This window comes from Trichosurus vulpecula, chromosome 6 (assembly GCF_011100635.1).
Source record: "Trichosurus vulpecula isolate mTriVul1 chromosome 6, mTriVul1.pri, whole genome shotgun sequence".
NCBI classification, from domain to species: Eukaryota; Metazoa; Chordata; class Mammalia; order Diprotodontia; family Phalangeridae; genus Trichosurus; species Trichosurus vulpecula.
Window position 1 is genome coordinate 246527787 of NC_050578.1, and position 15262 is coordinate 246543048.

General features: G+C 45.7%; 1 protein-coding gene across 1 annotated transcript in view; it reads left to right on the top strand.

The window, feature by feature from the left end:
- Positions 1–214: 214 nt before the first annotated feature.
- Positions 215–15262, top strand: part of CD44 (CD44 molecule (Indian blood group)) — an 88531-nt gene continuing 73483 nt past the window's right edge. The window contains exon 1 of the mRNA XM_036763737.1: positions 215–440. Coding sequence (XP_036619632.1) covers positions 374–440 — 67 coding nt within the window. The 5' untranslated portion in view covers positions 215–373. The remainder of the gene's footprint in view (positions 441–15262) is intronic.

Here is a 15262-nt window from a genome sequence, read left to right on the forward strand (position 1 = left end):
GCATTGACGGGAACCCTGCCATCTGCTCTTTGCCATCCATAGTCCTGATTTACAATCTCATTATACTTTAAAGCAAGCAAGCAAGCAAACACAAACCAGGAGCCAAACAAAAGAGTGCTGGTGCCTCCTTAAAGCGTCCCCCTGGCAGGCTGCTTGCTTAATCATACAACTACCCTTCAGCTATCCACATGGGTGTGCCCTCACTCTCATGTCCCTCCTTCATCAAAACTGCAAGCAAACTTCCGAGACTCTCTCACTCCTGGACCGACTCATCAGACTCGGACGTGTTCTTTGGTGCCTTTGTCTTAGCAGCTCCGACTGGGGAAACTCTGAGTTTGTTTACAGAGAAAGAGAGAGAACCCCAGGGCAGACAATGGACAACTCTTGGAGTCGTACAATTTGGGGATTATTCTTGGTGCAGCTGAGCCTGGCCCAGATCGGTGAGTGGATTATGAATGAAAGAAAATTTTAGGGTATTTGTTCAGTGTGGACGGACTGTGCCTGGGGGAACAGGGACTGCTGAGCTGTGCCTGCTGCTAGCTTTGGGAGGCAGAGGATCTCCTCCTCAGATGCTGGCTTCTCCCACCCTACCTTGCTGCCTTCCACCCCGTCCTCACCTCTACCCATCACCCAGCTGCCTACCCCAAAATGTCTTTGCCTAAAGTTTGGTCCTTTGTTAGTAACTTGTGGGAATGGAGACGTCAGATGGAAGTTTTCTATGTTTGCCTCCTCTGAATGAGTGAATACAAGGCACTGAGAGAGGAAAAAAAAGTTGAGAGTTTTAGCTCCGTTGTTTCAAATTTCCTGGTGGAAAGAATGTTTCTCTCTCTCCCTCTCCCTCTCTCTCTCTCTCTCTCTCTCTCTCTCTCTCTCTCTCTCTCTCTCTCTCTCTCTCTCTCCCTCTCTCTCTCTCCCTCTCTCTCTTTCTCCTTCCTTCTCTTTCTTCTTTTTAAAGTTTGCCTTCAAGGCTCTGGGAAACAAGAGATTGGTCCCAAAGCCTGGGCATCACCTCATCCCCTGTACACTCAGACCACATGGTGTAGGAACTGACTAACTGTCCTTGTGGAATCCCCTAGTCTGCTTAGAGTTGAGTAAGAAGCCCATTGCTGGGGCTGGGCAGGGCTGGGCAGGGCTAGGCAGGGCTGGGCTGCAGTAGCAGGCTCAGATATGCCCAGGGCAGAAGAAGCTCCAAGTAGATTTCAGAGAGCTCAGTTGAAGACTTTCCCTGCCTGCTCAACACCCCACGGATTTTACCTGCCACTGAATTATTAAAGGATTTTTTTCTTCTACCACCTTTCAATTGTTCTCTAACTAGATCATAGCTTTCAGATTGGGAGGGTGTTGTGGAACCATTCAGGGGAATATTGGCCCATAGAATTAGAGCGAGAAGAATTCCCGGAGCCCTCAGTCCCCTCATTTTACAGAAGTGGAAACCTCTATTTAGAGCTGGAAGGAAACTCAAAGATAGTGGAGCTCACTCCTCTCATTATGAAAGCCACCCCTCTTGTTATATAGAAGTGAGGCTCAGAGAGTTAAGTGACTTGAACCCTGTCTTCTGAGTTCCCTCCTGTGGCACCCCCCCCCCATACACCGACCAAAGCACACATAGAACACATTTTCCACTACCTCTTTAATGGAGAATGAGTTTCGTTTGCACACACTGTATAGAATGTGGGCACCTCAAGGGCCTTCCATACAGTAGGTGCTTAATAAATGCTTATTGCATTAGCTAGGGTTGGGGCTAACTAGGAAGCTGAGGGTATTGGGGAGGGATGTGAAAGCACGGACTAAGTAGGCTGCAGTAAATAATTTCTTCCAGCAACCCAAGTCCCTGGGGGACCTGAAATCTGCTCCTCCCCACTCCCCCTTCCCCCACCTCCCCCAGCTGTCTACAAGTCCTATCTCTTAGAAGCTCCGTGGTAGCTTCAGACTAGTGAGCGTTTGCGGGAAACTGGAAACAGCCCGGCTGCCTCTTCCCGAGCTCCCCAGGAATAGAAATGGCCTGGGGGAGGGGATGGGAGCAGAGAATCAATGCGCGGCTCCAGCCTGACAGCGCTCACTGACTCAGACCTGGGGCCCTCTAACTTTCCTGCCGGGAGGGCTCTGGATGGCCCATCTACGGCGCAGTGAGGAGTGGAGAACAAGCCTGGTGCCTCCTTGGCCCGACGAGGGGCACGCCTTTGGGTCAGGCATGGCAGTGGGCTGGGGTAGCCCTGTCTTCGGTCTCGAGGAAGGGCTGGGAGCTTGGTAGGGATGGGAGGTGGGGTTCTTCCCCGGGGCGGGTTTTCTTTGTCTCTTCTGGCCTCGGTAGATAATTACAGAGCCCGTTGGCTTATCGCTAGCTAAATTAATTTCCCCTTTCAAGAAGTGCCAACGGTGTCATTAAACATAACCTAGCTGAGGATTCAGTTCAAGGAGTATTTATTAAGCACCTCGCCGGCTCTGGGCTGCGCTGTGGGGCCCGAGAAAGAGCTACAACAGCTGGCATTGTAAACCGTTCTGCTCCCAGCAACCTTGGGAGGCAGGTAGCCAGGCACTGGATAAGGAGTCAGGAAAAACTTGAGTTCAAATGTTGCCTCCTACCCGGACTAGATGTGTGACCCCTGGCAAATCACTTAACCTCTTTGTGCCGCCAATGAATGAACAGAAGGGGTTGGACTTGGGGACCTTTAAGGTGTTTTCTAACTCTAAATCTTTGATTCTCATTTCACGGGATGAGAAAGCCAAATTGGTTAAGCATCTAGGTATGCCCAAGGCCACAAAGAGAGTAAGCAACAGATCGGGGACATCTCAAACTAGATCTAGCAGTCTTTCTCTTGTGTTACAAAGTTAAAAAAGAAAAAAAATCTGCTTTGGGGGAACTTATTATCGAATTGGGGAGACAAAATCTGTACCCACTGGAGGCAGTGTGGCCTTGTGATTGGAGATATGCCTTTGGTAGGGAAGATCAGATCCCACTGGTTTTGTGACATTGGGCAAGTCAACATCCATGAGCCTCAATTTCCTCTAAAAATGAGGAAGCTGGTCCAGATGATCTCTAAAATCCATTCCAGCTCTAACTCCTGTGGTCTATGACCCACTTAGAGGTTAAATTAAGACATTAGGTAACCAAGCAGTGGACTATGTGTTGGAGACAAAAGTCCTAGAAATTCAGTGGCTGAAGAGATTGGTGTGAGCTGGGGCAATCAGGGAAAGCTTGATGGAAGAGGTGGCCCTTGATTTGCACTCTGGAGAGCTGATGAGCTCTGGGGAAGGTAGAGAAGGAGAATAGCTCAATCCATTAGCAATCGTTTACAGAGCACCAACTACCCACTGGGCACTGTACTAAAGACACAAAGACAAATACAAAAGTCCCGTCCCTCAAGGGAAGGGAGGAAATGACACATCCATATGTTTAAGTTAATGAAAAATCGACACTCTATACAAGTGGTCTGCACCATTTTCTGGTGGATATTCATGTGACACAAAAGGAAAATGTTCATGGTAGAGAAAGCCCTCGAGCTGAACTTTGAAGACAGTTGAATCAGGGATGAGGAGAGTGTGCATTTCAAGGATGGTGGACAGCCTGGTCAAAGGCATGGACGTGCAGGTGTAGACACAGCCAGTGTGGCTGGCCTGAAGAGTGTGTGAAGAGGAGTATCTTGAAGATCAGAGAGTGATCCCTTATTTACTTACTTGTATCTTAGGAAGGTGAACATATTGAATTTCCCAACTGGCTCTAGGGGAGTTATTTAATAACGTTGCACAGTATTAAACTGCAGCTTAAAGCATCTTGACTCCAGTTGCCTTTATCATAAACCCAGGGATACTTATTAAGTACCCAAGATTTGTTAAGCCTGGGCAGTAAAGCTAAAAATGTCTAGTAACTTGCCTGGAGGCTTGCCTCTTCTCATATGAGGCTCTCCTTTCCTTTTTTACAGTTCATTTTGGGTGGGGTGATTCACATGATGAAATCAGTAGCTGCTTTGGTCCCAGCTGTCCTGACTTTCATGCGCTTCTATTTGGAAGGGAACTGGAGGCTTGAGAGGAGAGATTGAGGAAAGGAGCAGACCCCAGGAAGGAAATAAAGGCAGGGGAGAAGAGTGGATGGGAAGAACGTGCTGGGGAAAAAGAGAATTCCCCTTCCCTATCTTTTAAGGAAGGGAACTTGGGAGTACTTGGAAAGGGATGGCAGTTGGGGAAAAAACTGAGAAATAAGGAGGAAGACTGTGGACCAGAGGGGAAGAGCTGAGTAACCTAAATATGGGAGATGGTTTAAGGAGAGAGAAAAAGGAACTGGAAGAAGCAGGTGGAACTAGAATTGGGCAGGGCATCTACTTTGAGGCTGGTGTTTTAGGTTTGCTTCTGAGGAAATGCTACCTTGGATAGTGTTCAGAGTATGAAGATCTGATACTTTCTGGGATCCTCTCAAAGCCCCAGAGTGTCTATGGATTCTGTTGTTGCAATTCTCTTAGGTGTCTGGTGCAAAGGGTTTTGGGTAATGATGTTTTCCCACGTGATTAAATTGAGGAAGAAAGGTCATTGGGTGGTAGTGGTACTTCATTCACTCCTTTTTTCATCAATTCTATTCATTCAATATTTATTTAGCCATAATTGTATACAAGGTATTATGGGAGGGGCTGTTTGAGGTAGGCAACTTTTAAATAAGACTCAAGAGGGGAACTTGCTGAGAAATTATTTCTCCTTTCAGTTGTGAAATCAATCCAATCTCACAAGTACTTATGAAGTACCTACTATGTGCAAGGTGCTAGAGCCAGAGATGCTTAGTTTTGGGCTGGATTTGTCATTTCATTAGTGTGGGGAAGCTACCCTCACTTTGCAATTATCCCAGTCTTAGAGAGATGCCTGGGGACATTAAGGGGTGAAGCCATATGCTCTTGATTACATAGCTATGTCTGAGGTGGGGTTTCATCCCAGGCTTTCCTGACACCCGGGCTGCCCTTCTGGTCACTGCTAGGCTGATGCTTGGATATTAAGGCAAAAAAGAAAAACATTCCTCTATAGGCACTGGACCTATGATTATTTTGTATAGCGAAATCTAAGAGGAAGAACCCCTGTCTACCAATTTAGGTCGGCAACTTGTTTTTGAGTTAATGTCTTAGCCAAGGTCATATAGCCATTAGGTTTCAGAGAACAGACTTGACCTCAGGTCTTCCTGACTTCAAACCCTCCTTTCTCGCCATGATGCCCTACTGTCTCTGTATACAGCCCAGGAGAATGACTAATTTTCTATTGGATTAGCCCTAAGGAGGCTGGGTACCTGGAAATAGGCTGGAGGGAAATCAGCATTGCTGGGTTCCATCTTTGCCTGTCTGAGGAGCTGGGTTTCGATTTGCCGAGATGCCAACAGAATGAATACAACCACTTATGAAAGTCCAGCTGCCCGCCTAGACATCTTGCCTCTCCTTATAGGGGACAAATGAAAAAGCTGATGAGAGGCAGCTGGGCTCTGGGCCATGGAAAGCTGAGACTTCTCTCGGAGTTCTCTGAGACCGACCAGAGGATTGTTTTGGATGGTTCTGCCATGGAAAATCAGTCAGGTCACATGTTTGGGGAAGGAGTGAGTTGTAAACATTAAGCATTCACCAGCTCACCCTGTGGCCCTAACCAGGGTAATCCATAAATCCCTTCTCTCTAATCTCTCGAGGAACCAGGGTGGCCTAACTGAGGTAGGAAGTTTGCTTCATGAATGTCAGGGGTTCCACTGGAATTCCCGATTCAGCCCTTCTTTCTGGCATATACTCATGCCTCAGTTTCTGTCAGCTGTGACAGGGGAGGTAGATTTATGTGACATTGACCCACATTAGTATCCCCTCCCCACCTCCCCAGTCCTCTAGAAGAACAACTTTATTTTTTGGGAAGCTGATAGGAGGTGGTGTTTCTTTCACCCCAAAAGGATGTTCTAGGCAACTGACCCACTACTATTCCTGATATGGTGAGCTCCAGTGTGAGCTTGGCCCCCATTCATTTCTCCCCTCCCCCTCAGTGATCATACATCCAGTCTGCCTGACACTTGTAGTCTGTGTGTGTGGAGGGTGGAGGGTTGAGGAGGGGAGCAGCAAGATCAGCCACAGCTGGATTCCTTGGTTTCTCTTCCTCTTCCTCCTCCTCCCCTTAACCCTCTTCAGAGCCCTGGAAGGAGAACAGGGCTTGTGAAAGAAAGAGTAGAATCAGGAGCAGATGGTGCCAGGCAATGAGTTATTTTTAGAGGGAATATCTTCTGTGTCAGAGAAGTTCTGGGACTTTGATAGGGATGTCCATGACTCAGTTTCCTTTTGTGCCCCAGCCTGAATGAAAGGAGAGGAAGGAGTGGGGGAGAGAGAGTGTAAATGAATGAATGAACAAATAAATAAATGAATGATTGAATGTTAGATTAATCATAGGTGTGCTCAGAAGGTTACTCATCAGGCCCAGGGCTTGAGTCCTGGAAAAGCTTCATGGAAAACTTTATAGCTCTGGGAGCAGGTTTTAGCAAGCCCTCCCACCCTGACCAAAGTTCTCTAACTTTCATGGGTCATTGACATTTAGGAGGGGTCCTAGTCCAACCCCCTCATTGTACAGATGGAGAAGGAAGCTGACTTGTTCAAGCTCACCTGGCCCATTAAGGGTGGAGCCGGGACTCAGGCCTTTGATGGAGATGGGTGAGTCCCATGCATAGTGTGAGTGTTGTTCTGAGCCAGAAAGACACTAGAATTCCCTGGTAGTTCTCCCCCCACTCCAGGGTCATAGATGTAGGACTAGAAGGGACCTAGGAGGATATCAGGTCCAGCCCCCTCACCTTATATGGGGGAAACTGAAGTCAAGTGACTTGCCCAAAGTCATGCAGCTAGCAAGGGTCTGATGCAGGATTAGCACCCAGGGCTATCCTGACTCTAAGCTCAGTGGCTCCATACTGGCTCTCTTCAAACCTCAAGGACAGAGATGTATGAGGACCCAGTCCAGCATTTCATACTGGGCCCATCTATGAGGAAGGGGTGGGGCAGGGAGGCGCATCCACATGGTCAGGCTATAAAGAAAAAAGAGGCTGTTTGGTGTAGTGGAGAGAGCCGGACTTTGACCCAAGAAGACCTGGGTTCAAAAGATCTCAGATCCAGAGGCTGGCTTGCCCAGCCCGTTCATTTTTCAGTTGGGGAAATTGAAGCTATGGAAAACAAAGGGATGTGCCCAAATTCACTGAAGATAGCACACATCAGAGGTACTGAATTCAAACCCAGGACTTCTGACTCCACCTCTCCCCCCAGTTTCATGTTTCTTCATCATTTGGGATCTGACCACACAGCTCATTCTCACTTGTCTTATAATTATCTGTGTGTGTGTGTGTGTGTGTGTGTGAGAGAGAGAGAGAGAGAGAGAGAGAGACACAGAGAGAGAGAGAGAGAGATGAGATAGAGAGACAGACAGAGAGACAGAGAGAGAGACAGAGACAGAGGGACAGAGACAGAGAGAGACACAGAGAGAGGAGGGAGAGCGAGAAACAGAGACAGAGAGACAGAGAGAGATGGAGGGGGAGAGAGACAGACAGACAGACAGACAGAGACAGAGAGAGAGACACAGAGAAAGAGATCTCCACTAGACACCTGTGTGATGCTGTGCAAATGACTAAAATCACTCTCAGCCATAGTTTCCTCATCTTCTTTGCCAGACAGGTGGAGCACTGGGCCCTGGGGTCAGGGTAATCTGAGTTCAAATCCAACCTCAGCCACATAGCTGTCTGACCCGGGGCAAGTCACTTCACCTCTTTTTGCCTTCATTTCTCCACCTGCAAAATGGAGAGAACAAAAGTACCCAGGGTTGTTGTGAAGATCAGATGAGATAATATTTGCAAAGCACATAGCACAGTGCCTGGCATACAGTAGGAGCTTAATAAATGCTTATTTACACACCCCCTTCTAAAATAGAGACAAAAAAAGTGTCTATGTCACAGGGCTAGTTAGGAGGAGTGGTTAAGATAGCACGGGTAAGGTATTTTGTGAAACATATATATAAATTAGAGCCACTATTGGGGGTGGGGGGCATTAGGTGGTACCGTGAATAGAGTGCTGAGCCTGGAATAAGGAAGACTCATCTTCCTGCAAATCTGGCCTCAGACACTTACTAGCTGTGTGACCCTGGGCAAGTCACTTGACCCTGTTTGCCTCAGTTTCCTCATCTGTAAAATGAGCTAGAGAAGGAAATGGCAAACCACCCCAGTATCTCTGCCAAGAAAACCCCACAAAGGGGTCACCCCTGAAAGTCATTGAACAACAACTTGACTTCATGGGCCTTTGCCACTGCAATTCATATTTCTCTGTTCTAAGGCACACTTGCCCAGTTCCAAATTGTCCCATGATCGGACCCCATTTCTCTTGTGGGGTGGGTGGAGGAAGGGCTTCTCTCCTCATTAGCAGCACGGAAAGGAGGATCGCTAGCAGGTGGGAAGGATGGGCCATGGGAAGCTCGTTTCCCTGAGGTTTCAGGCTCATTGGTGTCTGGCTGGGCCTCTCCCTTCCAAGACAAAAATCTACCAGACTTGTGGGCAGCTGGGCTCCTTACAGATGCATCTTCTGCAGTGTTTCCGGATGAATCTCAGAGAGGGTGGGGAGAGACTGAGTCATTTAAGGAAGTGATTTGCAAACCAGAAGCTTGCAGAGACCTTCTAGATTTTCGGGTTTGTCCCAGATGTGCTTCTGAGAAGCTCATTATAGAATCACAGATTTGGGGCTAGAAGGGCCCTTGGAGGCCATGGAGTGTAACCCCTTCATTTCACAGACGAGGAAATTGAGACCTAGAGAAGACTTACCAGCTAGTAACCGAGCTGGGAAGCAAACCTGGTCCTTTCCAAATCAAGGTCTCTTTCCAATTTGTTTTTGGAAAGTAAAGCTGATTGCAAGACTTTCCAGGTGAAGGAAATAATTTGTTACCTTTCAATGGAATCATTACACTTATTTAATATTACTTTGTGGAAAGAGGTATGTTTCACTGGGATGTAGGGGCATTGTCCCCCTTTTCCCATCCTTTCTTTGTGTTGCCTTTGCTTGGAGATCTTAATGTGGTATTCCCTAGAAATAAAACTAGTATCTTTCTCTTTGTCTGATTGGGGTTTTTTCTCTCTATTGTTATGATCCATCAATGAGAATATAGGACTTTTTGTTTATCCATAAATGGAGGTGTGTCTTCTTTTTATGTTGTGTGGCTAGAGAATGGAATTATAGAATGAGGGGAAGGAAAAACATGTAATTGGAGTTTCCTCCCATGAATAGTTTGGGCAGCTTATTCATTCCAAGCTAGCAATGGAAAGGAGTTGGTTCTTTGCTGTGTGGGTTTGTGGGGTGGGGAAAGAACAACCTTTGTGCTTTTTGTCTATAATTTCATCACTGGGGACCTGGGTGCGAGGCAGAAGTCCCTGCTACACTTAAGCACAAAATCAGCCCTTAATATATGGTCTTGGATTGATTGATAGGTTGATCTAGAACCAGAAGGAACTCTCTCATTTTATAGATAAGGAAACTAGTGCCTACATAGGTTAAATGACTTAGCCAAGGTCATATAGTTAGCAGAGCTGGGATTTGGACTTGGGTCCTTTGGAAGCAGCATGGCAGAGTACAAAGAACTGGTTTCAGGCCTCTAGATCCTAATCCCCTGTCTGATGCTTGTGTGACCTTGGGCCAAGAAGTCACTCTTCCTCCAAAAGCCTCCCTTTCCTCACCTGTAAAATGGATCGGTCTACTTAGCCTCCAAGGCTTCTTTTAGCTGTAAGTCTGTTATTCTCTGGCTCCAAATTCAGTAGTGGTAATAATATAATTACCACTGCAACACTCTTTTCTCATTGGTAGTATTCACCTTCTGGGTCAAGGGTGGAGGGCAGCTTCTCTGTTTTCCCACTTGGTCAACATCAAAAGGAATCCTTACCTTAAAGCTTCTCTAAGAATACCTTCAGGACCTGGGACACCCTCCTTGCTGAGATCGACGGGTGAGGGAAGGAAAGCTTGGAGACTTACAGACTCTTGGAATGAGGTGCCCCTACAAGAAATCTGGTGGGAGAAAAACTTTCTTGTCACCTGAGAGGCAGTACAGTATAATGGTTAGAGTATTGGACCCAGAGTCAGAAAGACCCAGGTTCAAATTGCTGTGTGGCCCTGGGAAAATCTCTTAACCTCTCTGGGCTTTAGTCTACTAACTTGTACATTGAGAGGGGTTGGCCTTGATGACCTCTAAGGTCATCCTAGATATTTGGGAGTGGATGTGGGAATCAGGCTCACTTAGGTGCGTCAAATATCCACTCATCTATCATTATTCCAAAGAATGCCTTGGGAGGTAGCAGATACCTCCTCAGCAATCTGTGTGGTTTCCTTAATTCATTAGAATGCAAGGTCCCTGAGGGAAAGAACAATTTCTTTTTTGTCTTCCTATTCCCAGGCTTAGTGCTGTGTCTGGCACGTGGTAATTTTGGTTGGCATGTAGTAAGCCCATGCTTGTTTGATTAATTAATTCTGCTGAACCCCATTCTAATCCATGATTAAGAAAATTCAGATGTCGTGGGATCCATTCATGTGCTCTGACCAATAATTTAAAAAAGAAAAAAAAAGTCTAAGAGATGGTTTTAATTCAAGCCTCTATTGTCCCTATTCTCCTTAAAATTGATGAGTGTATCCAACCCCTACATAGAGCTCTAATCTGAGGAATGAAATGGGTCTAAACACCACAGTGAAGGTTATCTGAGCTAAGGTTTGTCCCTTGCCCCCTGGTACTACAACCACATCTGATGGGCATCCTGGACCATGGTCACCACCAAGAGGAATTCAGAGATGGTTCAGGGAGTCCACACAGGCACTGGTGAGATTCAGGGAGTCATGTCATTGGAGGGGCAGGAAATCAGAAGATTACAGAAGTAACCATTCTGGAGACCAGCTAGCCCTGGGGTGTTGTCTCTGGTAGTTATCCCAAGGGACAATTTGGGGGTTATCCCTGTCATATTCGATGATGTCAATCCCAGAGATTCTGAATGCCCCCGAAACATTCCCTAGCCAACCTTTGGGGATCTACTTTTCATTAATTTATTCAAATGCTTCTTGAAACTTTTGGTGTTTACAACCAACTCTTGGAGTCTAGAATCCCATTGACTATGCCCTTGTGAAAGGTAGGACTTGGAATCACATGATCAAAGATTTAGTGCCAGAAGGGACCACATACTTCAAACTCCTCATTTTAATGATGAGGAAACTTGAATGTCTCTGAAACGGTCTCTTTGAAACTTCGACGGGAGCCTCCCAGTGGTCATCATTTGGGTACTTGCCCAATCTCTTCTGTAAATTTCCTGACCTTCCTCTTTTTGAGAGAAGCGCATGTCTTGTGGAATTTCTGTAGCCACCACAGCACCTTAGCACAATGCCTGGCCCCTAGGTTTTACTTACTTGCTATTTACATTAATGAATTTGCTAAATACATGTTTGAGGCAGCTCAGTAATGCTGTGGATAGAGCACTGTGTGGAGTCGGGAAGAATTGAGTTCAAACCTAGCCTCAGATACGGATGGATGATCCTGGGCAAGTCTCTCAAACTCGATTTGCCTCACTTTCTTAATGGGGATAATACTGACACCTTCCTCCCAGGGATGCTATGAGGATATAATGAGATAATAATTGTCAAGTGCCTGGCGCATAGTAGGCAATATATAAATGTTAGCTATCATTATTATTGCTAAATGAATGAATGAATGCTATTATTTTGAATAAGATTCAGCTGCGGGCTGGATGGTACTACAATGGGATCAGTTTGGAACTTTTTGAATGGCTGGACCCAAAGAATAGTTATGAATGATTTAGTGCTAACTTGAAAAGAGGTCTTTCATGGAATGCCTCAGGGATCTGAGGTAGATCCTATGCTGTTTGATGTTTTTATCAAAGACATGGGTATAGGCATGAGATGGCAGATGAGGGGGTGACCACATGTATTGGATAACTGAGTCAGGACCAAAAAAAAGATTTTGATAGGCCAAGACATGGTGCTGGATCCAATAAAATGAACTCCAGTAAGGATGACTGTAGAGTATTATGCCTGGGTTTAAAAAAATCAAGTTATCACTGAGAGGGGTCTGACTCTAAAGCATCTCATTGGAAAGAGATATGCGTGTGTTTCAGGGGACTGAAAATCGGTAAAGTGCTAGAGTAACCAAAAAGCTAATGTGGACTTGGTCTCCACTGACAGTGGACAGATAGCTTCAGGAATCAGGTGATATTCCTGTTGTCATCTGCCCTGGTGGGAGCGCACATGGGGTCCTGTGCTCATTTCTGGGCACCCCATTTTCACAAGGTCTTTGTCTGAAGATTTGGAATGTGTCTTTGGGAGGACAATTAGGAGAGTGAGAGGCCTCAGATTCTTGCCATGTGACCATCTGGTGAAGGTACATGGGCCATTTAGCCTAGAGAAGAGGAGATTTAGGCAGTGAAGGGGCTTTCTTAAAGTACATGATGGAATGTCTCAGGGATTAGACCCATTCTAAGGACAAGACTAGGAGCAGTAGATATGAAAGGACCATCAGGATGGATGGTGGATGTAGGGAAGATGAAAAATGCCAATAGGCATGTTTAATAAGAAAATGCTTCCTAACCATCATTGCCCTCCAAAAATGAAATGGGATCCTTGGGAGGTAGTGAACCTCCACCTGGAGGCCTTGCTTTAATGGCTGGATGACCACTTAACTGGTAGGTTATATGTGACATATTCAATAAATTCCAATAGAACCCTATTGTCTCAAGGATCAAATATAAAATCCTCTGTTTGACATTCAAAACCTTTCGTAACCTGACCCCTTCCTATACTATGCTACTGGTACTTCATTTAAGGCTACCCAGAGCAGCATTAATATAATGACATGAGGGCTTGGATCCTAAGCCCTCTTTCTTTCGATCTGACCAAGCGTTTCAAGTTTTTTTGGAGGAGGCCGAATCAGCGAGATTGTGAGCATGCTGCTAAAGAAGCCTCAGGAAACAAGAAGGTCTCTAACAGCTTCTCCAGGGTGAAATCTTGAGTAGTCTAGGGCTTGGCTCTACTGAGCATGGTGACTCAGATTCTAGTCCAGTCTTTCTAGGTGGTGGGTGAAAAGCTTTATCATTCTAGACATCTGCTTTGTCAGACTTATCAAACCTCAGGAAACATATAACAGGGGCAGGAGAAAACCCAAAGGAAGCCAACTTCAAGGGGATGGAGATACTACCATAAGAAGACAAATTGAACATATTAAGAGTCTTTGGTCTGAAAACAAAAAGACAGAAAGAGATAAAAATCACAGAAAATGTGGCTAGGATGAAAACGGATGTGATCACCAAATCCCAGAATTCTATTTCATTCATTCATTCACGTTAAATAACAGACCTCAGAGGCAAGTGAGTCCAACTCCTAGCTAAACATCAAGTCAAGTCAACAAGCATTTATTAAGCACCTTATAGTTGCCAGGTACTTTACTAAGCTCTAGAGATACAAAGAGAAGCGAAAACAGTCCCCGTTCTCCAGAAGCCCACATTCTAGCGAAGGAGAAAGTATGCAAGCTACGTACAAACAAGATATATGCAGGATAAATTGTGGAAGAATGAGAAGAACTATTCAAAAATTAAGAGGGCTTCCTTGGGACATAGGGGGCAGATGCTCACATTAAGGAGGATTTGGAAAGGCTTTGAGCAGAAGGTGAGATTTTAGCTGGGAATTGAAGGAAACCAGGAAAGCCAGGAGGTGAAGAGGAGGAAGAAGAGAATTCCAGATTCGAGGGCTTTGCAAGCCAGTGAAAATAACCTCTTTATGCCTTAATTTCCTCTTTTGTAAAATGAGAGAGGTTAGCTTCAAAGGCCTTTAGGGTCCTTTCCAGCTCTTAGTCTGGGATCTTTTGAAAGAGCAAGGAAGCTGGGACTGGTTGTTTGGGTTAGGAGTCTGTCAGGCTTTGGGAATGGCTCCCAGATTTGAGCTGGGATTCCCCTCCATAATCCTAAAGTAGCTCCTGTTTCCCTTCCTTCAGCTTCTAACCAGTCAGTCAACGATCATTTTAAAGTGCTTACTATGTACCAGGCACTGAGTAGATACAGGAAGGAAAAAAGTAGATTTCCAATCCTAAAGACAAGGGTCAGAAAGATTTAGGATGTGAAGCAGAAAAAAACGAGATCCTCTGTCCCTTTTCTGACCTCTTTCTAAGCACCCACCCAAAGTCCTTAGCTGGAATACAGTCCATCCTGGGTGTGCCTGTTTCATGCCCTTCAGGGATCTGCTGACGGGAGGTTCAAATGGGTCACCTCATGAGCTCAGTTCGTGTTTCCGGTTCAATGCCCTCAGCTCCTGCCGAAGGAAACCAGGGGTCACACCCAAGTACCACCAGCTGTTCACTCTGGGCCATCTTGGAGGGCTGTGTGGCTCGGGAGAAGGGGGAACCTCCTCTGTTTCTGAATCACTGGGTAGCCTAATAGCGACATGAACATGGATTCGGAATCAGAGGATGTGGTTTGGAGCTCGTGATACCAGTAGAGGCCCTTGGAGAGGTTCCATTTTACTGGCACAAGGAGGGAACAACGCAAGTACAGATTAGAAAATACTAAATTCATGGGAAGTAAATGCACAGGAAGTTGGGAAGCTCTAACAATGTGGGAAATCAGGAGGGCTTCATGTAGGAGGTAGCATTTGAATTGGACCTTGAATGGAGCTAGGAATTCCAAGAGATAGAAGTAAGGAGAGACATGATCCCAAGCAGGAGAGATAGTCACCTGTGCAAAGGCCAGAAGGGGATAGATTGCAGAATCAGGGAACATCAAAGTTGGCCAGTTTTGGCTGGAATAAGGGCTTATGATGGGAAATAAGTCTGGGAATATAGAATAGGGACAGAGTGTGAAGAGCTTGAATGTCAAACAAATGAGTTTCCACTTTCTCCTAGAGGTAGTAATGAGCCCCTGAGGCTTCTAAAGAAGGGGCCTGTTTAATTTGCCTAAATTAAAAGCATTTGGCCATACTTGTGTCTTAGGAACTATCTCTGGGCCTCAGTCAATAAGATAAGAGGGCACAACCAGATGACCTCCAAGGTCCTGTCTGGATCTAAATCTATGTACTCATCTCCACTATGTGTTAGCTGATCTTACAATCTTTATTTACTTATGGAACGTTCTTTAAACTTAAGTATATGAACTTAGATATATGACTTAACTTCTCTGGCCTCAGTTTGTCCATCTGTAAATTGAGGTGGTTAGACTCAATGATTCCTAAAATCCCTTCCAGTTCTATTAATCTAAACTCGGTTTCCTCATCTGTAAATT